The sequence below is a fragment of the Enhydra lutris genome, unplaced genomic scaffold (genome assembly GCF_002288905.1).
Source record: "Enhydra lutris kenyoni isolate GAN:26980312 unplaced genomic scaffold, ASM228890v2 scaffoldscaffold20, whole genome shotgun sequence".
NCBI lineage: Eukaryota > Metazoa > Chordata > Mammalia > Carnivora > Mustelidae > Enhydra > Enhydra lutris.
The window spans coordinates 24,234,223-24,259,860 of NW_019154104.1; the positions used below are offsets into that span (position 1 = coordinate 24,234,223).

Here is a 25,638-nt window from a genome sequence, read left to right on the forward strand (position 1 = left end):
AAAAAAAGGGGGGGCTTTGGGGTCAAATGGGAAGCACTGCATCTTCCTCCTCGCACTTGGATGGTAGTATTTGAAAGATGCTGAGAAGTCATAATTGTCCAGAGTTTTCCAGACCCATTTCACCAAGAACCCTTTTCCACCATAACACAAACTAACTCCACAGGGAAATGTCCTGGAGGGGAATGTCCTCCTTCAGGACAGGCCCCCTGCTTGTTTGCCTAAGATAGACCAGCCTCCTTGAGCTTCTCCTTGTCCACCCATCTTTGTAATGCAGCACCCACTTCCATTTGATTCTTAAATTAACATTTAATACTTTTTAAATATAGAAAACTATAAAGAAGAAAACAAATGGTCTATGATTCTGTCAGCCACATCTTTATATAATTCTGTTGAAATATAAATCACTTTGTGCCTCTGCTGGATTCCCTCTTGGGGCTCTGGGTCACTTAGAACAAAAGCCAGTCCTTACAACCATATACAAGGTATAAAAGGTGTACAGTGTGTGAACCCCCGAGACCCTTAGCCCAGGAACTGCAGGTTGCATCTCTGGCCTCTTCTGCTAATCTCTTTCATACCTTCCCCTGTTCTAGGCACACTGCCTCCTTGCTTCCCTTGACCATGCCAGACATCCTTACCCCAGGGCCTTTGCATCACCTTGTTCTCTATGCCTGGCTGCTCTTCTTCCAGATACCCATGTGGCTTAATTTCTTACCTGCCTTGGGTTTCTCTGTGAGGCCTTCTCTTAACACTCAGTCCGAGCATGTCTCACATCCCAGCACTTTCCATCACTTGTCCCTGCATTATTTTTTGCTGTAAGACTCATCACCTTCCCCTATTTTATGCATGGTATTGACTTACCAGGATTATTGCCTATCCCTCATTGAGCTCCTGTGGGCAGGGATTTCGTTTGTTTTGTTCACAGCTGCACAGCCAGTGCCTGGCACATAGCAGATGCTTAGTAAATAATCGTTAGGTAAATGAATGTGTGTGTTTGCAGGAGAAATCATACTTTGTACACTCTTCTGTATTTTGCTTTTTACCCTATTTTTTCTTTTAGAGATCTTTCCCTATCAGCCCATATAGAACTAGCCTTATGATTTTGAAAGTCTGCATGACATTCCATTATAGAGATGTACCTGACTTTATGTAACCAATTCCCTATTTGTGGACATTAAGGGTTTTCTGTTTGTTTGCTTGTTTGTTTTCTCATTCAAACAATGCTGTAATTAAAAAGAACTCCCCCCTACATTTGTTGTTTGTAAATATTTTCATTTAAAAAAAAGATTTTATTTATTTGAGAGAAAGAAAGAGAGAGAGAGAACACAGAAGGAGAGGGAGAAGCAAACTCCTGGCTGAGCAGGGAGCCTGATGTGGTCTCAATCCCAGGATTCTGGGATCATGACTTGAACCTGAGGCAGACACTTAACTGAGTGAACCTCCCAGGAACCCCTATAAATATTTTCATGGGGTAAATTCCTACCAGTGAAATTCCTGAATCAAAAAATTATTTTTTTCTACTTTTAGCTTGAATAGATGTCACAAAACTATCTTCCAACAAGGCTGCACACATTTCCACTCCCCCCATCTGTTGTATGGGAAGATCTGTTTTTTCACAGGGAAATCAGCAGAGTGTTATCAACTTTGCACATTTATGCTGATCTGATAGGTGGCAGCTGGCACTCTGATTTGTGTTTTAAAAATTATGAATGGGGTTAAGGATTCTTTTACATTCCCATTGGCCATTTGTATTTATTTTTCTGCATACTTCCTGCTTAAATCCTTTCCCTGTTATTCTACTAGGTTACTTGCTGTCTCCTTATAGATTTGAGAGTTCCTTAAAGTTAAAATGATTCTTTGCCATTTAAGCTATAAAATTTCTGTTTGTCCTTTGGCTTTGTTTATGGCATTTTTTTGGTCTGGAAGTTGGATACATAATTTTTTTAAACAAATTGATGTGAAATTATCATTAAAATTATAGAATTGGGAGTAACAGCTTAACGTGTCAGGAATTTCACTGGGTTATTTAGAAAACGTTGGTCGTACATTGTCATTATATTAACTTTGAAACTAATTTGTATCATGTTGTCTTTCATTGTGGTAAGACACATATAAAATTTGCCATCTTACCGTTTTTAAGTGTACAGTTCATTGATACTATGGACATTGACATTGTTGTGCAATCATAATGACCGTCCATCCCCAGAGCTCTTCCCATCTTGCCAAACTGAAACTCTGTCCCCAGTAAACACTGCCTTCCTATCTCCTCCTCCCCTCATCCATGGCCCCCACCGTTCTGCTTTCTGTCTCTGTGATCTCAATACTCTAGGTACCTCACAGAAGTGGGCTCATACGGTATATATCCTCCCATGATTGATTTATTTCACTCTCTCAACTATGTCAAGTAGAAAAGGCCAAAGCAGGCATTCAGGGCTTGTTCCTGAAGAAAATGTTCAGTTTTTCCCCACTGAGTCTGATGTTAGCCGTGGGCTTCTCACATATGACCTATATGATATTGAGGGTAGTTTCTTTCTACTCCTCATTTTTTTAGTGTTTTTATCATGAAAGGGTGTGAGATTTTGTCAAGTGTTTTCTCTGCATTAACCTCAACAATCATATTTTTTCTCTTCATTTGGTGGATGTGATGTATTGCATTGATCGATTTCCATATTTTACCCCCGGCTTACATTCCAGGGAAGAATCCTGCTTGGTCCTGGTGTTTGATCCTACTATTGTGCTGTGGAATTGTCTTTGCTAGTGTTCTATTGAGTTTCACATCCATATTCATGAGAGATGTTGGTCTGTGGTTTTCTTTTCTTATAGTGTTGTCGTCTGGCTTTGGCATCAGAGTAATGCTGGGCTCATAAAATGAGTTAGGAAGTGTTCCCTCCTCTTCTTCCATTTTTTGGGAAGAGTTTATGGAGGATTTGTGTGAATTCTTTTTTGCTCCAATACAGCGATTAAGAATTCTATCCATTACTCAGCGCTCACCATGATACATGTGGTTGCCATCTGTCACCATACGTTATTACAGTATTAGTGACTGTACTCCCTATGCTGTGGTTTCATCTCCTTGATTTATCCATTTTATAACTGGAATTTCATACCTTTTAATCCCCTCCATGGATTTCATCCATCCCATTATCCTCCTCCACTCTGGCACCAAGCAGTTTGTTCTCTGTGTTTAAGAGACTGTTTGGTTTTTTCTTGTTGTTGTTTGTGTGTTCATTTGTTTTGTTTTTAGGTCCTGCATATAAGTGAAGTTGTATATATTTGTCTTTCTCTGTCTGACTTCCTATTTCATTCAGCATAATAACCTCTAGGTCCATCCATGTCATCATAAATGGCACCATATCATTCTTTCTTATGACTAATATTCCTCTGTGTAAAAACACCATATGTTCTTCACCCACTCAGCTATTGATGGACACCTGGGTGACTTCCATATTTTGGCTATTGTAAATAGTGCTGCACTAAACATAGGGGTGTATATATCTTCTCCAATGAGGGTTTTCATTTTCTTTAGGTGAATATCCAATAATGGAATTACTGGATCATATGATATTTCTATTTTTAATTTTTGAGGACCCTCCATACCATTTTTCCACAGTGGCTGCACTAGTTTGCATTCCCACCAACAGTGCACGAGGATTCCCTTTTCTCCACATCCTCACCAACACTTGTTGTTTTTTGTGTTTTTGATTTTAGCCATTTTGATAGGTATGGGGTGATATCTCATTGTGGTTTTGATTTGCTTTTCTCTGATGATGAGTGGCATTGAGCATTTATTCATGAGTCTGTTGGCCATCTGGATGTCTTCTTTAGAAAAACGTCTTCTCAAGTCCACAGGCCATTTTAAAATTTAATACATTGTCTTTTTGGTGTTGAGTTGTGTAAGTTCTTTATACAGTTTGGATAGTAACTCCTTATTGGATATGATGTTGGCAAATATCTTCTTTCATTCAGTAGGTTGCCTTTTTGTTTTGTTGATGGTTTCCTTTGCTGTGCAGAGGTTTTTTTTTAAATTTTTAAATTTTTTTTTTTTATTTTGGTGTGTTCCCAATGGTTTATTTTTGTTTTTGTTTTTCTTGCCTGAGGAGAACTATGTTCTTAAGGCTCATGTCCAAGAGATTGCTGCCTATGTTTTCCTTTAGGAATTTTACAGTTTCGGGTCTCACATTTAGGTTTTTTAAACCATTTTGAGTTTATTTTTGTGTATGGTATAAGAAAGTGGTCCAGTTTGTGTGAATTCTTCTTTAATGTCTGGGAGAGTTCAACAGCAAAGCCATGGAGTCCTAGACTTTTCTTTGTTGGGAGATTTTGGTTATTGATTCAATCACCTCCCTACTTATACATCAAGTATAACTAGTATCATGTGTCAATTTTCTATCTCTTTATGATTCATTCTTGGTAGGTTTTGTGTTTCTAGGAATTTCTCTACTGTATCCAGATTATCTAATATGTTGGCATTCAATTTTTTCACACTATTTGCCTATAATCATTTTTACTTGTGTAAAAGCATGTCCCCTCTTTCATTTCTTATTTACTTATTTATTTATCTATTTTTGTTATTTTAGTTATCATATAGTACTTCTTTAATTTTTGATGTAGTGTTCCATGAATCATTATTTGCATATAATACCCAGTGTTCATTGCTTGATTCTTTTGTTTTTCCTTAGCCAACCTAGTTAAAGGGTTGTCCATGTTGTTGATCTTTTCAAAAAACTAACTCCTGGTTTTGTTGGTTTTCACTATTGCTTCTTTTAAAAAGTTCTTTATTTTGTTTATCTTTACTTCAATATTTATTATTTTCTTTCTCTGCTAGCTTTGGGTTAGTTTGTCTCCCCCCTTCCCTTTTTTTCTAGTTCCTTCAAGTATGAAGTTATGTTGTTGATCTGCTTTTTCTTCTTTGTAATGTAAACACTTAGAGGTACAAATTTGCCTTTTAGTACTGCATTTGCTGCATCTGGTAAGTCCTGTCTTATTGTATTTTCACTTTCACTTGTCTTAGATATTTTCTAATTTCTTTTGTGATATCTCCTTTGACTGACTGATTGTGAAAGAACTGTTAATTACCATATCTTTCTGGAATTTCCAGTTTTTCTTTTGCTACTGATTTTTTAGTTTTGTGGTTGAAAAAGTATTTTGTATGATTCCGGTATTTGAAAATTAGTAAAACCTGTTTCATCATCTAATATATGGTCTATCCTGGAGAATGTTCCCTAGTCACTTGAGAAAAATGTTTATTGTTCTGTTGTTGGGTGGAGTGTTCTGTGTTTGTCTATTAACCCAGCTGGTCTATAGTGTGGTTCAAGTACTTCTTACTGATCTGTCTGATTTCCTATTGATTATTGGAAGTGGAGTATTGATTCTCCTATCATTGTGTTGTTATATCTTCCTTCACATCTGTCAATGATGGCTTCACATATTTAAGAGCTCTGATGATGGCTGCATAAATATTTATAGTCATTATAGCTTCTTGGTGAAGTGAATGCCATTTTTTGTTGCCATCCAGTTTGCATTTTATAAAGTCAAATATGTCAAGCCTTACTTTTATGACATATGAGTTTTCATCTTATTTAGAGAGGCCCTACCCACTTCAGTATCAAGATATGCATTAACCAATGCTTTCTTCAAGGACATTGATGTTGTTTATGTTTTACTGTGTGATCTAACCAGAGGCCCAAACACCAGTACTTAATGTGAGTGTGAGGTTTTAACACTCCGACTGGTTGTGATCCCTTGCCTGAGTGCAGACCCCAGAGCTTTCTCCTCGTTGAGTGATCTGCCTGGCTTAGCCTTGCCTCATTCCCTCTTTGGCTGTCACACTTCTACCAAAATCTAAACAATTAATTAGGTGTCCTGTTTCATTTTCAGAGAAGCCATTTCCTGTCATTGCTGGCTTTCTATGTCTGTTATTAAACTATGGGTTTCAGCCAACATTTCATCTTGCCTAGCATGGTGCCTGGACAGTGTGCATACCCAATGCATATGAATTAAGTGGATACATGAACACTTGTTGTGCCTGGATTCCACACATATAAAGGGAGACCTCAAGACAAGAAGATTAGGGACATGCTCATCACACTCAAGCTTGGGCAGGTTTACCATTCTTTAATGTCGTCTAGAGAGGGGGCCTGGCCTGAGAGAGGACAGCTGAACCCAGAGAGCCAGTCAATTTTGCGTGGGGTTCACCATCTTTCCCATGAAGAGGAGAATGTTGGTGTTCTCTTTCTTGATGATGACAAAGAAGGGCCTGTTGAACTGGATGGACAGATGCTTAGACCAGGTGCTCTCTTCCCAAGGGGTGGCTCCAGAACATTCTGTCACATTCTCATTGATGCTGAGGATAGCCTTATGTATGGCCTGGAAGGGAGAGACACAAGGCCAGTTTGAGGCAAAAACAGGCTGCACCATCCCCCACCCAGAGCTGGAAGCAAGGCCCAATGTGATGAGATGAGAGCTGTCCTGGGGGCTTAGGGAAGGGATCTTTCCAAAGGCCCATGAAGGACCTGGGTATTTCTAGCATTTCCTTGAAGTAAAAATGAAAATAATGACAAATAAGCAGAATCGGTAGTTGGGTGTCTACCATTTAAGCTTTTTTTATTAAAGGATCATGAAATTCACAACTGAATCATCAATGATCTAGTAAAAAAAAAATGACTTTCCATTACAAGGATCTGGGTTTAAATCCCATTTTCCCAATTTTTCCCTAACTAACTGTGTCACCTCAAGGAGATGACTACTCCTCTTGAAACTTTGGTTTCCTAAGTGGGAAGATGAGAGCTAACCAACATGGACTCCCAGGGTTACTAAGGTGGTTCCTGTGAGGGGCCTCATTTAGTACCACTGCTCGATAAACGTGTGTGTGTGTGTGTGTGTGTGTGTGTGTGTGTGTGAACGGGGACTCTTAAGTCAGAGTTCTTTATCTGGTAATTATCAGCTCCATCAACTGATCATGCTTACCTTAACTCCTCACAGACACTTTAAAAAATTTTTTTTTAATTTAAAATTTTAAAGATTTTATTTATATGACAGAGAGAGACAGCAAGAGAGGGAACACAAGCAGGGGGGTGGGAGAGGGAGAAGCAGGCTTCCCGCTGAGCAGGGAGCCAGATGAGGGGCTCCCGGGATCCTGGGATCATGACCTGAAATGAAGGCAGATGCTTAATGACTGAGCCACCTGGATGTTCTGTCAAGGACACTTTTTAAGCTTTTTCTCCCCAAAGGCTGGCAACCTTCTCTGTGCCTCATTATCATACTTAGGCCCCTCTCATTACCTCGTCCATCCTTCCCAGTCCCCAGCCTCCCTCCCTGCAGGCAACACACAGGACTTCTACCTCCTGCCTCCTGTGAGCAGCCCTCCGGGCACTCCCCTGGGGAGCTCTTTGTACACAGCCCTGTAGGCTTAGGTCCCCCCAGACGGGGACTTCTCCGGGAGATCCTGTGATGGTGCGGACACTGAGGGACATTTGTTTGGTGAGGTCTGTGTGAGTGCACGGGCTGAATGCTCGCTCTCCACTCCTAGGGGAACAACGTGTGTCCTAGGACGGGTCTGCAGGTGTGAGCACTGAGGCTCCCTGTGAGCGTCTCTGGGGTCTGCTGCCCTTTGTTCTCCTTCCTCAGCCTCTGGTGCAGGGAACATAGGGACGAGGTCGGGGAGAAGAGGTCTTAAAACTGCTTTTTTAACTTTAACCTTATGCTCTTTTGTATTTTTGTATTCACTTATGTATGTATATGTTTATTACATCTTCTTCTGGATGTTAATTTTACTTCTTAATTCTAATTTTAATGTATTTGATTGTCTATGTTTCTACTGCACACATTTATATGGGTATGTGTATTTCAGAGCGCACCCAACAAACTAGTCCCCAAGGGCTTTGGCATCGTGTGACTCCTGAGGGACACACGAATCTGGGGTGCGGGCTCACCATCACTTCCCCATGGGGACTTCATCAAACCGCGTGGGTCTGGTGACAGAGGAACCCAAACCTGCCTGGGCCTTTGCTTTTCTGGTGTCCAGGCGGGCCCTCTCCGTTTAACCCCAGACTGTCCCTTCTCTAATGCCATATTCCCTGCCTGTCTTGCCAGAAGCCTGGGTTTCCCTTCGCGGTTGTCCCAGGCGCATGCTGGCTTTGCTCTCCCCACTCTGGGCCCTGGCACAGGAAAGGGGCAGTGTCCGTGGTGAGGGAGGGGGAAGTCCCCAAGGACACAGGACTTTGGCCTCCTCTCTGTGGGCATGTCCCTTTCATGGAGCCCAGCCGGTGTGGCGTGAGTGTCACGAGCCTGTGTTCGGGACAACAGGTCACGTGCAGTTGTCGAGTCCATGGGCTGTGGGTCTATCCTCCTTCCCTGTGGCTGGCCCCATGTGGCAGTGCCCCAGGGCAGTGGATGTGGTGTTAGAGGAGGAAAATCTCCTCACCTATCACCTTGGGAACTGAGATGCTCCTATGGTTCTTTAGCCACTGGGAACTTAATGCCAAGTTCCTCTGTCAGTCAGGGCTGTTCCCACTAAACACGCGTGCCCAGCTACAGCTCCTAGAAGACTTTCTTAAGCTAGCCTCATGATGAGTCCCGGACCCCAGCCCCCACATCGTCGGTGGGCCCCACAGTCCACCCACCTGTTCCCCAGATAGCACTCGAGTCCCTGCCCTGTGCTCAGATGGCGGGGCCTCGGAGATGCTGGTCCCTCCAGGGACAGAGGGGCTGATATGCTGGGGAGGAGCTGGTAAAAAAGCACACTTTTTAGTTTCGGACAGACCTGGTTCTAACCCGCTTGGATCCTTTACTAGCTGCAGACCCAGGCAGGACACAAATGTTTCATCCCCTTGATCTTCCTCTTTAAAATGATTGTTGGAGGGGCACCTGGGTGGCTCAGTGGATTGAGGCCTCTGCCTTCGGCTTGGGTCCTGATCCCGGGGTCCTGGGATCGAGCCCCTCGTCAGGCTCTCTGCTCGGTGGGGAGCGTGCTTCCCTTCCTCTCTCTCTCTGCCTGCTTCTCTGCCTGCTTGTGATCTCTGTGTGTTAAATGGATAAAATCTTTAAAAGAAAAAAAAAAGATTGTTGGAGACGTGAGTGAAGCCAGGCTAGCCATCAAACGCAAGGCCAGAAGGGACCTGAGAGATCATCTCTTTGGGGGAGGGGGGTGGTGGGTTTCGCAAATGAAAGCTTTGCAACCAGTAAGGGGCCAATGAGTGGGAGAAGGGGCCATGAACCCAGATAAGAAAGGGGAGGAGGTGACAGACAAGATAGAAAGGTTATCTGAGGAGTTAATGAATACACCTCAACCTTTCAGAGGAGGAATTCTGATGACAAGACCAAGGCCAGGGTCTATTGAGCAGGAGGGCGGGGCCAGGGAGTCAGGCACCATGGCCATCCTTTGGAAATCGGGGGAGCAGGCTACTCTGGGAGAAAGCTGAAAGGGCATGCACTTTCTCCAGTAAGATAGTTAAGTGGGGGGCTACAGGGCAAGGGCAAGGGCAAGGACTCTGGCTCTGGCAGGAGTTGAAAAAGAAACAGGTAAGAGGGAAAGAGCCGGAGATGTGTTGGAGAAGCATGTTGGGAACATTGAATGGGCCCTCCAGGAGACTTGTTTCCACCTGCAGCTGGGGGAGACCCAGGTGAAGACCACCCAGGACACAGCATTCTTTCCCAGCCTGGGGCAGGTGGGAGAAGGGGAAAGTAACCCTCCAGCTGCCCCACTCACCAGCAGGCATCATGATAGAGGACCTACTTTGCTCTGACGGTATTTGTATGGCGTGATTCCATCCTCCCCACCGGCAGTGCTGATCAGAACAGCCTGCCTGCCAATCCTAACCCTTTCAAATCCGAACCCAACCAGTCTGTCCTCAATTTTCTCCTCTGTTAAGTGGAGATAAGAATCCTGGCCCAGCAGCCCCACTTCGCTGACCGGTGTCAGCTCAGGAGGAGGCTGATGGGAAATACCTCACTCAGCAGAAGGCACTTATTCCCCAGACATGCTGGATGGGCTGGACGTGCACGGCAGGGGCCCTGCACGGGCTCACTGGGTCTCCCCTACTCATAGGGCAGAGTCTCAGGGGGCTGGGACACCCAGGCCTGTGGGCCCACAGCCACCTCCACTGCAGGAAATCAGCCTGGGGAGCCCCCAGGGTGCCTTTCTGTTCTTCTTGGAAGTGGTCCTAGTCCAGCAGAACCAACAGGCTCAAGGGCCATGGGAAGGGTGGGTTGCTGGGAACCCCAGGGCCATGCAAGACCCAGAGTTCATTTTGCCTTGATACTGTCCTCACAGAGCTGTCGAGAGGAGAAAGTGAATTACAACATCACCAGAGCCTGGAATTGTGTCTGATACATGACTGACCTCTGAGAAACATCAGCCACCTGATGTCACCCGACTTGTGACTGCCAGGTCCCAGCCCTTGGGATCTTCACACTGGGAGCTGGCATCTGTGTCCTTTGGGCTCTGAAGTCCATTTGTCTAGGCACAGATAGGCGGTAACAGCCACCTGCCAGGTGCCGAGCTCCAGGGAACCATGGGAAAGAAGAGCATTGGGCTGCCCTGAGACGGTTAGTATCTTGCAGAATATCAATACCCAGGGTACCATTAGTGCTCCCATTTTGCTGGCAAGAAAAGTGAGGCTCGAGAGGGGTGGTGACTTCCCCAGCACCAGGGCATGTGGTAGAGCCTTGAAAAGACCCCAGGCCATCTGACTCCCAGCTCAGGTCTTCAGAAAAAAAGTGTGCAAATACCTGTAATTCACTCAGCTGTTAATTTCATGCCGGTGAATCAAGAGGCAGGGGAAGCCACCCCCCAAGCCGCTACTTTCAGAATCTGCAGTCTGATGTTTAATATTAGGTAAGAACCAGTACTGAAAAAAGATGCTGTGCGCCATCATCCATAGAGGAAACTTTGAATGAGCTCTTTCTCACTGTCCCCATTTTGCAGTGACAAGAGCGGAGGCCAGCTCAGATACAAGCGCAGTCTGGAGCCCTGCTCACGGTGTCACACTCGTTCGAAGGCTAACCTGGCATTCCCGAATTCTGCGTGCTTTGTCACACTGCCTTGGGCATTTCCATCGTAACTTTTTTTCCATTTTTTAAAAAAGACTTTATTTGGGGGCCTGGGTGGCTCAGTGGGTTAAGCGTCTGCCTTTGGCTCCCGTCATGATCCCGGAGACCTGGGATGGAGCCGCACAGTAAGCTTCCTGCTCAGCGGGGCACCTGCTTCTCTCCCTCCTTCCCGTTTGTGCTCTCTCTCACTATCTCTGTCTCCCTCAAATAAATAAGGTATTAAAGATAAGTAAATAAATAAATAAGACTTTATTCTTTAGAACAGTTTTAGGGTTATAGAACAATATACAATGTTGTTAACAATCTAGGGTTATAGAACAAAAGTACAGAGAGCTCCCACATACTTTCCCCCATCCCGCCACCAGTTCCCCTGATAGTAACATCTTGCACGGCCGTGGGACACTTTTGACAATCGAGGACTCAATATCAGTGCTATTACCCAGAGTCCGAACCCACAGTTTAAGTTTGGTTTGCTCCTGGTGCTGCAGTTTGCTGGCCTTTTATCCTGACCGCAGGAGCAAGAAACACTTCCATCTCCACCCAAAAGCAGGGTTCAGTGGCGTCTGCGACCAGATGGGCTTCAGGAGACTCGCTGCCCTCTGGGCCTGGGTCCCGTGGGAAGTGGCGCAAAGTCCGAACTCTGCAGAGCTGCCCAGCAGCCCATAGACCTCAGCATTCCACAGGTGGCTCCGCAGCTCGACTTCCTGAGTGGCAGGTGGCCCAGCGCTCGCTTGGCAAGCAGGGCACAGCTGTGCCCCCCCCCCCAGATACGCAGCCCGGGAACCAGCCCCTAGCTGGGGAGAGAGGGCAGTGCTCTGGGGGAGCAGTCTCAGAGCAGAGCCTGTGTGCCGTGCACGTGCTTGGCACCACTCTCCCCACCCACCCTCTCCCAGCTGACTCCGGTGACATCTCCAGACGTTTTGGCTAGAACCCCGGTTCTGAAAGAGGCTGCCATGCTGTCAGCTCTCTGGAGAAGGGGCCCAAATCCATCACAGCACCATCGGTCCAGCTTACTTCCAACCCATGCCCCGTGATTTCTAGAAGCAGGAAGGCAGGTGGTGCCCCGGGGGGATGGGTACCGACGCACTAGGGTTGACCGTGGTGGCGGAAGGAAGGAGGACGGATGGGGGCTCTGGGCAGGGACCCATGTCACAGCAAAGGAAACAGCAAGGGCCCCTACATGTGCGGGAAGCAAGTGACCTCATCCTTAGTATGGACACCTCCCTGAAATGAGCCTGTTGTAATCTACTGGAGGGACGAGAGTAAGGAAACGAATTGTTCTCAGGGAGGGAAAATAAATTGGAACCAGCTTCTTTGAGGGGAGGACAATTTACAGACCACTATCACATTTAGGATGCACACACCCTTTGTTTAATCCAGCTGGTGGTCTGGGAAGGCCGGGAAAGCGATGTGATGAAGAATCAGAGTTACCGAAAGTAGTTCAATGCCGCGCTGTGCCTTTCACGGAAAGCACGGCAAACAGAACAGCAGACGTTGGAAATGAGCATAAATAAAGCGATTTCTTTACTCTGTCATGATCAGCAGTCTTGAAATAGATCCGGAGTCATAGGGTTTGGCAGTGACTTTCAGCCTACCGAGTGGGCACCTGGTCTCAGAAAGGCCCCTTTCACCTCTGAGAACAAATGTCCCTATAATCAGCCTTCAGCCCCCTTGGGCCAAGCCCACCCTGTGGGACTGTCCCGCCATTCGCCTTCCCCCCGTGACTCAGCCTTGCCTCCCCCAGAGTTTCTGGAATGTGTTCCCCAGCCCTGAGCCCTCAGGGGCCGGGCTGCAGCTGGCGTGAGCCCAGACAGGTGGCTCCCACATGGACCGGGAGGTTGGACTCGCCTGTGAGGTCTGAGCTGGATGGGACATCCCATGCTCCTAGGGCAGCCAGGCCTGAGTATGTCACCTGGCAGGCCGGTCTTCTCACTGCCATCGTCAATGGGGGACAATGAATCGTAGCCTGTGTCCGTCAGGGACTGGTCTCGAGGGTCAGACTAGGCAGTGAATGCAATCAAAGGAACAGGCAAGGCGGAGGCTTCTGGCTGAACAGGCTCTTGCTGCCGCAGTCCTGTCCTCCTTACGACAAGTTGCTTGGACCCTGCAGGTTCTCAGGGGCCTGTGAACTCCCCATTGGGGACATTCAACTCATTTGAACTGGGTTTCTGCCACCAGAGCCCAGATGAATGGAACTGCAGGCCATTCTTGGCAGTGGAAGGATGGTTTCTCAGGTGAGTGCCCTTAGCCCTTCCAGCTTCTTGGGTTTTCCCTGGGCTCCAGGAGTCCCAGCCGGCCTTTGCACGTACCCTCTTCCTCCCCAGTACTGTGGGGTGTGCAGCGTGGTGCAGGTTGCTTGCTGAAGGCTGTGAGCTCTCCAGCCTCAGGTGGGACGGCTCCCACTGCTTGCCCTCTGGGGAGGAGGGTGTTTTCTTGCACATGTCTCAGCACGTGGCTGTGTGCCCCAGCATCGCTTGTGCTTCTGGTAGGAATTGGGCTTATGAGTGTGTGTTTGGGGTGGGGGAGCGTGGGGGGTGTGCTCAGGTTCACTGGAACAAGTAGGGCTTCTGGAGCCAGCTCTGCCACTTATTAGCTCCATGACCTTGAGCAAGACCAGCAGCCTTTCTGAGCCTCTGTTTCTTCATCTGGAGAATGGGCGTATGAGAGCAGAGCAGCTCCACTCACTGCTCTGCAGTGCCGCTCTGAGGAGTAAATGGAACGATGCTGGCATTGCCCTTCATGGGGCGCCAGGATTACAGAGGAGCTCATGAAGGTCACAGATGTTGTCCCTTACCTCAGCACCCAGCTCTGCTCTCCTTCAAAGGCTGATTTGAGGACCTGCTTTGAAGCGTACACCAACTCAAAGTCGGTGTTATAACCGTGATGAAGATGCTGAGGCCCAGAGAGGTTTGGTGACTTTGCCAAAGTCACACAGCTGGGATGCTGCAAAGTTTGGACTTGTTCCCACTCTCGCATTGTCCTGGGTGTTTGACGCTGGTTGTATCATTAATGGAATTTGTGGAGACTGGAAGTGTCCAGGCAGAGGGAAATCGGGATGACAGCAGACTTCACTGGGAGACAGCTGGATTCATTATATTGAATTACATGGAATTGGACACATGTGGACATTCGGCCTTGAACGGTGTAAATTTCATATGAGTCAACCCAGGTGTGTAGATGCTCAGCCTCCACGAGTGTCTTAGGCGGACATCACTATGTTCTTATGGGATGGGACAGTCTTTCCCACAGACAAGCACGTTCCTGTGAGTCTGGGAGCTGGCTCCCTCAGCCTGGGGGTCTGAGGACTTCCTGAGTGTCATCGTCCTTCCGTGGGGCTCTGGAGACAGAGCCCCATGGCCCTTAGTGAAAGGGCTGCTCTGGAGTGGCCTCAGCTGTGATAAAGCAGTTGTGGTTCCCTCTGAAGACCCCAGGGAGCGCCGTGGGGCAGGAACAAGGCCAGATGAAAAGTGTGCCCCTCAGAGCTTAGCCAAAGGAAGGCAGGGAGGGCGAGTGGGGTTGATAGCCTACTTCCTCTCCTGTGACCAAGGAATCATCGGAATGACTTTCCAGAGCCACAACTTGGCCCCATGATTGGGTAGAAGAGGACACAGGGTAAGTGTCTTGGGGGTTGTGACAAGCCGGATGAGTCTGAGCAGGTGACATAGACCAAGACCCGGAGACCCCCCTGGAGAGAAGAGGAGGTGGAGGGCCCGCCTGCTTCTAGGGTCATGGGTTTGAGGGTCCTGGGACAGAGAAGGAAGGACAAGGACAGGAGTGTGTGTTCCTAGCCTAAAGCCAATGAAAATTTTCCAGGCAAAATCAACCGTAGGTTTTTGCAGGAAAGACCTTTGAGTGGTGGGAGCCCAAGCCAGGCGCAGGTGACAAGGTGGGATGGAAAGGGGACCGAGGAGTCTCTCTGTGTGGTTGCAGATGTGGCGGTTCCAAGTCCCTATGGGAGCCACAGGGGCAGGGGACAGGCTCGTGGCTTGTGCCGGCAGCCCTGCCGGGGGTGGGGCCCTCATGGGGGGCGGTGCAAGCACCAGCAGGGCTGGGGGGGCCCGGCGAGAGGTGGATGCTTGGCGGAGGTGGGAGCGGTGGGCTGGTCTCTGCACCCTTGCGATCCCCTCTTGGGGATTCCCAGATAAGACTGTGAGACCCCATAGCTTTTCCACAGTGACTGGGGAAGAGCCACCAAAGTGAGCGTCGCAGGCAGCACTTCCTCTGGCCTCGCTCAGCTCCTGGACGGTGTGAAAGCCCACTGCAGGGCAACACAGGGCCTCCAGGAGAGACTCCGCGACGGCCGTTACCCCCGCTTCCCGGGGACAGAGAGGGAGACCTGGGAGATGATGAGGGGCTGAAGGAGTCACACGTCACACTCGAGCCAGGGCAGGGTCACTCTTTAATGTTATCTGGGGAGGGAGTTGGACCCCAAAGGGAGTTACTACTGGGTGGGGTTCACCACCTTTCCCACGAAGAGGGGGCTCTTGGTGTTTCTGTCGTAGATGATGATGAGGAAGGGGCTGTTGAAGTCGACACCTGGGGGCATCGACATGGGGATGGCCTCCATAAACGTGGCCCCGGCAGCTTCCGTCCCTTTCTCGTCAATGGTCAGCACAGCCTTATGCACCCCCTGCAGGGAGAGAGGACACCAGCCTGTTCTGAGTGGGGCCGTCCCTTCCCCCAGCCTGGGAGCCAGGCCTCAGGAAGGGAATGGGGCCCAGGGAGGGGCTCACTCAGACCTCCTCCACCTGGGTGTCCTTCTAGACCACAGCCTCCCTCCCTACAGGCAACACACGGGCCTTCTCCACCTTCTCCAGGCCTTGCCTGACTCCACAGGTGGGCCATACTTCTCCATCCTCACCAACCTTCTCAGCCCACGTGGGAAGCAACCCACAACCCCAACAAGGAGACTTCCCAGCCATACATCTTCCTTGGCTCCTGCCTTGTTTCCAGTATCAGATGTCAGGCACCCTGGGACCCAGGACTTTGGGGGGGCCTTCCCTGTGCCCGGCCCACACCAGGCAGTTCCCAGCCGGCCATTGAGCTGTGGCCGGATCTTTGGTCACTTTCCACTTTTCTCAATAAATGGCATCTTTAGGTGAAATCACTCATTCACTCAGACTCAGTGATCGGCCGGTAGTTCCTGGGTTCACAGATGCAAGGGACAGAAATCCTTTGAAATCGTGGAGCCTGAGCCTGTCTTGGTAAATATCGGTCCATCGAGGCCCAAAGACGGGAAGGCCCTGGCCAAAGATGACCCAGAGGCACCAGCGCGGAGGAGGTCCCTAGCCGGGCAGAAGCCCGTGAGGCCCCTTCCTCCATGGTCACCTGCCCACGTTCCAGTCCCAGGGCATCCAGGGACACGCCTCTGGGACCTCAGTCTGCAGGTGCGTCTGTGTCCCTTTGTCCCTCCCCCAGCCCACCTCTGAGCTACAGCTCCGTACACACTGTGACACCTTCTGACCCACGGGCACCAGGGACAACTGACCTTGGACAGCTTCAGGGGCTCTTTCTCTGTGATCCCCGAGAGATCAGCGTCATTGCTGAAGACCCTGGTGATGCCCATTTTGCTCAGGACGGTTTTCAGATCGTAGGTTCCAGAAATGGTCAGTTTGGGCAAACGTAAACTGGCAGACCTGGTATGACAGGAAACAAAGGGGTTTCACACATGGAGTGTCTCATTTCTGGCTCTTTGGCCCGCTCGGGGGCCCTCTCCCTCCCATACGAGGACTGGAGGTGTGTGAATGGGTTTATTCTATTTCTTATTTTTCCAGCCCTGGGGCCCAAGAACGTAGAGTCACAGGGATGGGTTTGTCCAGCCAAGTCTGAAGGGGCTGCCTCCTGTCTCCTCTGAGCAGCCCTCCTGACACTCCCCTGGGGAGCTCTTAGCACACAGCCCTGCAGGGTTAGGTCCCCCCAGATGGGGACGTCTCCAGGGTCTGAATCAAGGGTCTGCCAGTGTGAGCTGATGGGCACTGGGGCTCCCCGTGAGTGGCTCTGGGTTCTGCCGACCCTTGTTCTCCTTCCTCAGCCTCTGGTGCAGGAACACAGGGCGAGGTCGAGAAGAAGACGTCTTAAAACTGCTATTTTCATTTTAACCTTATGCTCATCTGTATTTTCATATTCACTTACATGTTTATTATGTCTTCTTCTGGATGTTAATTTTACTTCTTAATTCTAATTTTAACGTATTTGATTATTTTTCTATGTTCCTACCGCACACATTTATACAGGTACATGTATTTCGGAGTGCACCCGACAAACTAGTCCCCCAGGGCTTTGGCATCGTGTGACTCCCGAGGGACACACGAATCTGGGGTGCGGGCTCACTGTTACTTCCCTGTGGGGACTTCATCCAGCCGCACTGGTCTGGTGACAGAGGAACCCAAACCCACCTGGGCTTTTGCTTTTCTGGTGTCCAGGCGGGCCCTTTCCATCTAGCCCCAGACTGTCCCTTCTCTAATGCCATATTCCCTGCCTGTCTTGCCAGAAGCCTGGGTCTCCCTTCTCGGTTGTCCTGGGTGCATGCTGGCGTTGCTCTCCCCACTCTGGGCCCTGGCACAGGGCAGGGGCAGTGTCCATGGCGAGGGAGTCCCCAAGGACACAGGACTTTGGCCTCCTCCCCATGGGCATGTCCCTTTCACGGAGTCCAGCCAGTGCGGCGTGAGTGTCTCGAGCCTGTGTCCGGGACAACGGGTCATGCGCAGTTGTCCAGTCCACCGGCTGTGGGTCTACCCTCCCTCCCCGTGGCCGGCCCGACATGGTGGTATCCAAGTCGTTCTCGGTTTGGGAATCACCTGGTGTGTCTGTTTTCCAGGAACTTAGCCAGGACTTCCTTGGTCAGCGTGTCCTCCAGGTGGTGCATTTTGCCCTGGTCGGGGAGGATGAAGATGGCGGTAGCGTTGCCCACGTAGTCCATGAGCAGCACCCAGCTGGAAAGCTTGTTGCAGTGGTGGACGTCGAACATGCCCAGCCGGCTCATCATGGGCACCTTGACGGTGGTGTGCTCGTCCACGTGGAAGTCCTCCACTGTGGTGTGCTCCACCTCGAAGGGCTTCTCCCATTTGCCTGGAGAAGCGGGGAGAGGGGGGCGTCAGCCAGAGGTGGGAGAAGGTTGGGACAATGTGGGGGGATAGACCAGCCCTGGGCCTCCTTGCTGGGATCCTACTGTGGGAAGGATCTTTGATTCACCACCCGTAAAGCGAAGCTGCAGCAAAGTCTGCTGAAAGGACTTTGGGGAGAGCAATTCAAGACCCGCGGAGGATTCAGAACGTGTATCTGATGGAGGCGAAGGGATGCCAAGCCGCGTTGCAGAGCGAGCATTTTTACTTGTATTTCATGCTTACTTATTTGAGGGGGGGCTTGGTAGGTTCTACATGAAAACGACTGACATCAGCCCTACTCAGCACCTCCCTGTCCAAGTCTCCCTGCCCCTCGTTAGCAGGCGGTCCTTGTCATTCAGGGAATCACTCTCACCACGACTCCAAGGCTGTGTCTGGATCACTGTGTGGAACACAGGTGCCTGGGCAGCTCCTCCCCACCTTCCACCCCCCACGCCAAGAGAGCAGCCCCATCCGGGCAAGTCAGAGTGGGAGGGTGCCCCGGGCACCCCTGCCTGCACCCAACTCTCCCATTGTACAGAGACGGAGACTGAGGCTGGAGAGAGGCCAGACCCACCAGAAGCCTCACAGCAGAGCTGGGACCTCAGATGCGCTGCTCTGGCCCAGGGCTCTCCGTTGGTCTGTTGCCTCCCGAGCGAGGAGCCGGCACAGTGAAGGAAGACTTTCTGGCCTCGCTCTTTACCCCCACCCCCTCCAGGCCATGTCCACGGGCTGTTCCGCTGCCTTAGAGCACCCTCTGCGGCCCACAGGGCCCCCACGTTGCCACTCCTCAGGGAGGAGGCGAGGCTGAGATTCAAGCTCAGTCGAGCACCTGCTGTGTGAGCGTGCGGCCCCGTGTTCTTTGTAACTTGTTCCATCCTCACAGAAACCTGACAACAAGGGTATTAGTATGTCCCCATGACAGAGGGAAGACCTCAAAGTGGTAAGATGGCTTGCCGCCCATCAAAGAGCTAACAATCGGTAGGGGAAGGTTTCCAACTCTGGTGTTTCTGACGCCAAAGCTTTCCCTCTTTCTGACACAACTTCTGACAACTGCAGTTGTCAGAAGTCGTGCTCCAAGAAAACCCATTCCCTTCATACACTCTGCTAAAACCGCCTGTTTTTAGTCAACTCCCTGGTGGGGGCTGACAAGGCACACTAGGACATCAAAGGCTCTGAGAAGTCCCGCAGAGAAGATGATGATTTGACTGTCCCACCCATCATCATCTGACCTTAGTTGATCATGGAATGTATGACAGTGGTTAATTGGGAAAGCAATTAATGTGGAGTGTGGAGACTCATGTGGAGACATACCACCCTACGCATCCTGGATGGCTATGGAAAGTTTAACAATGGCGTGTTAAAGAATATTTTTGGATGTTTTTATGGAAACAAGCTCAGGCTGGTGTTGGCAACCTTACCTTTAAAGAAAATGTAATTCACCAGAGCGAAAGCTGTGTCTTTGTCAAGGTCTTGGACCAAATCCACAATTTTCCCTTGGGTTGCTTTCTCGACATAATTGTTGATCTGTTTCTTGGCCGCTTCGGTGTCCCCGAAATTGATGGAGAAGGCTTCTGAGTGGTACACGTTCTTGACATCCTCCAAAAACTTATCCAGTAGCTTCATGCCCTCGGCGATGAAGAGACCATTGCCAGTGGTCAGCTGCAGCTGGTTGTCTGGGTGGTTGAGGGTGCGGAGGAGTTGCTGGAAGCCTTGGTGGACCTCACCCTCCGCTCTCTCAGTGAGGTTGAACCTAAGGCCCTTCATGATCTCAGAGTGAGTGTCACCCTTGGCCCCCAGAGAAAGCAACGCAAAGGCGGTCGCGATGCTCACGGGGGAGAAGAAGATGTTGGTGGTGTTGGACCCATGCGCCACCTGGCGGTACATGCTGAAGGCGAAGTCGGCCAGGTTCGGGGCAATCTTGTGGCAGGCTGGCTCCTCATGGTGCTCATGATCGTGGTGGGGTGCACCTGTGTCCTGGACAGCAGCTCCCAGGGGACTCGCGGCCAGGGAGAGGGGGGCCAGGCAGCACAGCCCCGCCAGCAGCAGGAGGCCCCAGGGAACGGAGGATGCCATCGTCCTGCAAGACAGAGAGGAGGGGCACCATGCCTTAGTCAGGTCACATGGCGAGTTCGCCGGCCGCTGATTGACCCCAGGTGGAACATCCAGTTTACTAAACATTTACTACGTGCCAGCCCCGGCCAAGCACTCTCCTACATGCTCATCACGGACAGACAGAACGCTAATCAAGACTTTACATGGCTCACCATGTGCCGAGCCCCATTCTATGCACTTTGTTGTCTCATCTCATTGTCCTCTTGCAATGACTTATGACCTAGGGCACAGGACCGTTGTCCATTCACAGAGGAGGAGACCGAAGACCAGAGAGGTTGAAGTCAACTGCCCCAAGGCCACAGAGCAGGAAAGTAGCAGGATAAGAATCACAGACCCGGGCCATCTGGGTGGGAGTCCATGCTCTTGATGGCTGCCCTATCCCCTGCAGTGGCCCTGTGTGCAGGTGTCACAGCGTCTGTCTTACATAAGGGGAAACTGAGGCACAATGAGCATAAGAGACTTATGCACAACTACCCAGGAATCAGGCCAGATCAGGTTCATGTACGACTGGATGTGGAATGGGAACATTTCCACTGAGCCTTTTTATGTAACGGACATGAGGCTGCTGCCCAGAGAGGGTAAGATTCTGCCCAGGGACACACAGCCAGAACCCATGGAGCTGAAGGGCTGTCCCCATTCACCCCTCATGGTGAGTCTCAGCCCCCAGAGCTTCTGCCTGAGCTGCAGGGCAGTCCCACACACGTCTGCGGCCTCAGCCGCATGAATGCACTGAGGTTCCTGCACTCAACTTACCTGCTCGTCCTTGTCACCACCTGTGTCCCAGCTCTGGGCTCGCCCATGATGTGGGCAGTGGGTAGTGACTTCTCCAGTAAGTTGGGGGTTGTGTGGTTGTGTGTGGGGGTGGGGTATAGGAGCCTCACGTATTCCTTCCAACATCAGGGCCCCCAAACTTCTGCTTTCTCCATGCCTTTCCATCAAAGGCCACACCCTGCACCCCCAAAGAGTTTTTTTTGACTCAAACAACAAAATGAAGCCCAAGGCTGCTTTTTCTTCACCGCCCTTTTTCCGGCCTTTGTGCCTCTAAATCATCCAGACAGGACGGACCGCACATTACGCAATATGTGTTTGTATTTTTCTTAAACTATAGCGGAAACAGAGCTGCTGGTGTTCGCACCGGCTCTGCAGAGGTCCACTGCCCTTGGCTCCTCTTGGCTTCCCTGCTTGGGTTTGGCGTGGACCTTCACGGTTTGCAGAAACCCCTCATCTTTGTGGGGCTCAGAGATCATGAGGGATTTGGGCCTCTGCAGGGTGGGGACACCAAGTATGCCAAAAAGCCTCAGGGGCTGTGGCTTCCAGCCCTGATGGCACCGCTACCATCCCCCTGGCCTTGGGCAGGCAAGTCCCCAGCTGTCGAAGCTGCGGTGGGGGAAGACCTAAATGAGTTTCCCCTGTACTACTGTTGGATTCTCAGTTAGAAGCTATTTGGGTTTGGTGGAAGAAAATGGACTGAGACTCCCGTTGTGGGGGTAGGGGGTGGATGGGTGCCCTCTCCCTCCAGGGGCTGCTGGTCTGGGGTGAGCTGGGAAGGGGCCACAGCCGTGGTGAGCCCATCCATCTCGGTAGCTATAGCATCACCGATTCTGGCTGCTTCTTTTTACAGTAAAAGATCTGAGGCCCAGAGAGGGTCAGGGCCTTGCCAAGGTCACACAGCAAATCTGTGACAAAGCTGGATTGAATCCTAGTTTTCCTGCCACTTGACCTGCAGACTGAGATAGCTGTGTCCTCTGGTCTCAGACGGTGAATGCCAGAACCGGACCTTGACGGACCCTCACACTGGGTGGGCGCACAGGAAGCGAGCCATCCCCTTACCTGATCAAATTCTAGATCCACCCACGAGCATAAAATGAATGATCAGGGGTGACCCAGCAGGGTCCAGGAGAGCCACTGGGACATCAACGACCCGCGAAGCCTGGCACTGAATAAGTCCACGCATGACCGAGCCGGGACACGTTTGGGCCAGCAGCCTTGGGGACATGACTTCACTCCTCTGAACCTTGGCTTCTTGTCTTGGGGAAAAGAATCCCTCGCTGGGCAGATGTGAGGGTGGGTGGACGGGCACCTTCTGGGTGTGGAAGCTCTCCCCGTACCTGCGCACAGGTGGGGTGCACGTGTAAAAACCAGCAGATTTCTTCCTGGCTGGTTGCCACATTGCCCAGGACCAGAGAGTCTGGAGAATTTTCAATTCAATTCTCCAAGTATTTATGTATTGCCTCCTAGCTGCTGCCGAACCCCACGCCGAGTGAACACCAGCACCGGCATCGCTGTCCCGGTCGTCACCCCCATAAATAGCAGGTGTTTCATGCACACTGTCTCATCTAATGTCCCCTCCATGCTTACCCTGTGGAGCGGGAATGATTATCAGCCCCATTTTATAGATGGAGAAATTGAGGCCTCCGGAGGTCAAGCAACTTACTGAAAACCACAGACCTGGATGCCTATGAATCTGGGGTTTAATGCCGGGCAACCTGGATCCCAGAACTCGGCATTCCATCCTTCTCTGTTACAAAGCTGAAGCCAGAGACCTTGAAATAGAAAATGCTTGAAGTGGTCGGGCTAGGTCAAGAGGGACAGGGTCACTTGCGGCTCAGGCCAGTGGCTCTGAGGCCAGAATTCCACAGCAGCTGTGTGACCTTGGACAGGTTAATTAACCTCTCTGAACCTCCATTCCTGGAGAGGACAAGGGTGCACTTCCTTACAGAGCTATTGTGCAAATTAAATATGTGCAAAGTGCCAAGAAATGCTTGACACACAGTCAGCTGTCGGGGAGACTTAGTTGTTACCAATATATGGATATTTCTGAGTGCCATGTGGGAGCCTGGTGGCCTTGGCCTTGGTCATCTTTGTAGCCCCCATTTCCAAGAACTGATGACAGAAAAATTATATGCTTCCCATGCTGCAGAGATCAAGGCTGGGGGCTGGGGTGGGATGAGAGGAAAGAGGGCAAAGATTGTCTACATTGTGCCCAAGAGGACAGAGAGGTTGAACAGTAGTCCAAGGTCACCTAGCATCAAAGAGGCCTCAAGGCCAGCCCATCTGTGCTTCTCCCATTCCCCAGCTGGCTCCTAAGACCCAAGAGAATTATATTGGCGGGAGGAAGAGGTTAGGGAGGGTGAGACCTGGGGCCAGGTGACCCCAGTTGGAATCCTGGGTAGTGTGCAATTTAGAGCAAGTTATGAGCTTCTCTGTTCCTGATTTCCTTATCTGTAAAATGGGTATAATCTCAGTAACCACCTCAGAAGGTTGCTCTAAGGCTCAAATGGCTGACCGCAGCCGTCTGGCTAGATCGAGGGCTCAGGAGCACAGCTGAAGCCCTGAACCTGGGCCCTGTCTCCAGGGTCTCCCATCTTCCATTGTGCACGAGGGTGCCGAGAGACCCACTGAGCACAGGGGGGCCCAGCGTGGTTCTGTTCCGGGCGTCTCTGCAGAGGACTGAGGCCTCGATGTGTGGCTGGAACTCTGGGCTCTGGTCCTGCCTGGGCTCCCCACTGTCCCTCTCTGGGCCTTACCTTTCTCACCCGTGGCAGGGGAAGTGCAGGGAAGGTGGTGAGGCCAGCAGGAGACAACCAGCAGGAGGGGCACAGGAGCTGTGCCGGCAGAGGCATGCTCCTTCCTGGGGTCTCCACTTCCCCACGGCTCACTGAGGGCCAGCGTATTCACCAGTAGGTACTGGGAAGGCCCCAGGGCAGGCTTGGGAGTGGAAAGGACCTCCGGGGTTACTGTTGCCATGACAACAAGGGGTCCAGCCGCAGCCTGTTCCATCCTCCCTGTGTCCCCGGACCTGCCTGGCAGCCTGGAAGGCTCTCGGGAGGCTCTCTCCGGTGGGAAGGCATACTTACAGTAACTGTCCCAGGCCGGGGCCGGTGACCAAGGCTGAGGAGACAGAGCCTTGTCTCTGGTTCCTATTTAAGCCGTGGACCCACAGGGATGATGGGGGAGGTTGCTGGTGAATATTAACTAAGGTCACCCCAGTTATCGGAGGAGCAAACAGGGACTAAGTCCAGAGGCCACCTCTGAGCTGTCCACCCACACCCACCGGTCTGCGCCCCTGCCCAGGCAGCCCAGGGCCCTCCGTCCCGTCTCCCAAAGGGAGTCATTGTGCCCGGCCCATAAACCGTGGCGTCCTGCATTCACGGAGAGGTGGTATGACTCAGGCACTCTTGGGGACAGCATTCCTCTGGTGGCCTCCCCTCCCACTGGGGAATTCTCAGTGGCTGACCCAGCGAGAGCTACCATTCACCCAGCCACCTTGAGATGCCTCCTGCGGGAGACGCTCTGCGGCCTTGGGAGGGGCGGGGAAGTGAAAAGCACCACCTTTGTTAGAGAAGGAAACCGAGGTCCGGAGTGGAGAGGCCAGGCTAGTCCAGGACATGAGCTCTGTTGATTTTCCCGAGGAGGAACGGGGACCATGACTGCTGTGACACAGCGGCCTCGGGCTAGCATGGTCAGGGATGTGCACAGTAACTTCTGTAAAGGGCCCAGCACACAGGGGGCTTTTCATCTGGGTCTGCTCAGCCTGGCTCTCTGGGCTTCTCTGGGCAGGACAAGGCTGAATTCTTCGCCAGCCTCAGCCTGTTTCTGTTTCCATGGGGTGTGGCTCCCAGCAGAGGAGTGCGAGCCACACAGGGCTTGAATTTTCCTGGGAACATGGCCCTGTCCTGGGGCTGCTACAGACCCCCAAGGGGCTGGCGTTGGGGAAGGCGCTGGGACGGGGCTTAGAGTGACTGGGCCTCCTTTGACTTCGGTCTCTTTAAAAGCCTAAGGCGGACCACATCCCTCTCGGTGTGCTCTGACAGCTGCCCCGCACAAGCAGGCGCTCCACAGACACTGGATGGAGCGGCTGAGTGCGTTTGTGTCCCTTCTCTCATCCCCTGGTCCCAAACGAGGGACTGTGCCCCGTGAACAGCCTGTAGCTTCCTCTGCTACATAGTTTCAGATGTGAGAAACCAGCTCCCCTATTCGCTGACTGTGAGATCTCAGACAAGCTGTTTCACCTGCCCGTGCCTCAGTTTCCCCACCTGTAAAATGAGGTTTGAAATGGTACCCACCTTGGTGGGCTGCCGTGAGGATTCAATGCGGCCGTTCCGGGTTAGCTCAGAGCCCGGGGCTGGGTGTGCATGGCGAGTCCCTTATGAGGTGGTCCTACATGTGCTGGTGGGTCTCCCTGGTGTCACTGTGGTGGGGGGGAGCTTCCTGGAATGCGCCCCAGGCTCTTTCCCCTCAGCTGGCTGGATGGGCTTCTCCCCACTGGGGCTCTCCATCCCCTCACAGCTCAGAGAGCTAGTTGACTGGGGTGAGGCCTGACCTCCATACCTCCTGGGCATCACTTCCTCACCCCATGCCTCAGTTTCTCTATCTG

General features: G+C 50.9%; 1 protein-coding gene across 2 annotated transcripts; it reads right to left on the minus strand.

Moving 5' to 3' along the window:
- Nucleotides 1–15,428: 15,428 nt before the first annotated feature.
- On the minus strand, nucleotides 15,429–25,383 carry LOC111148485 (serpin family A member 1). 2 transcript variants are annotated; one of them, XM_022505066.1, is made up of 5 exons: nucleotides 25,328–25,383; nucleotides 19,568–20,226; nucleotides 17,844–18,114; nucleotides 16,535–16,682; nucleotides 15,429–15,676 (listed from the first exon to the last, which is right to left on the minus strand). In XM_022505066.1, the coding sequence occupies exons 2-5, from the start codon at nucleotides 20,220–20,222 to the stop codon at nucleotides 15,488–15,490; spliced, it is 1,263 nt and encodes a 420-aa protein (XP_022360774.1). In that variant the 5' UTR covers nucleotides 20,223–20,226; nucleotides 25,328–25,383; the 3' UTR covers nucleotides 15,429–15,487. The 2 variants fall into 2 exon arrangements, with proteins under 2 accessions (XP_022360774.1, XP_022360773.1); XM_022505065.1 differs by lacking the exon at nucleotides 25,328–25,383 and adding an exon at nucleotides 24,119–24,224.
- Nucleotides 25,384–25,638: the final 255 nt, after the last annotated feature.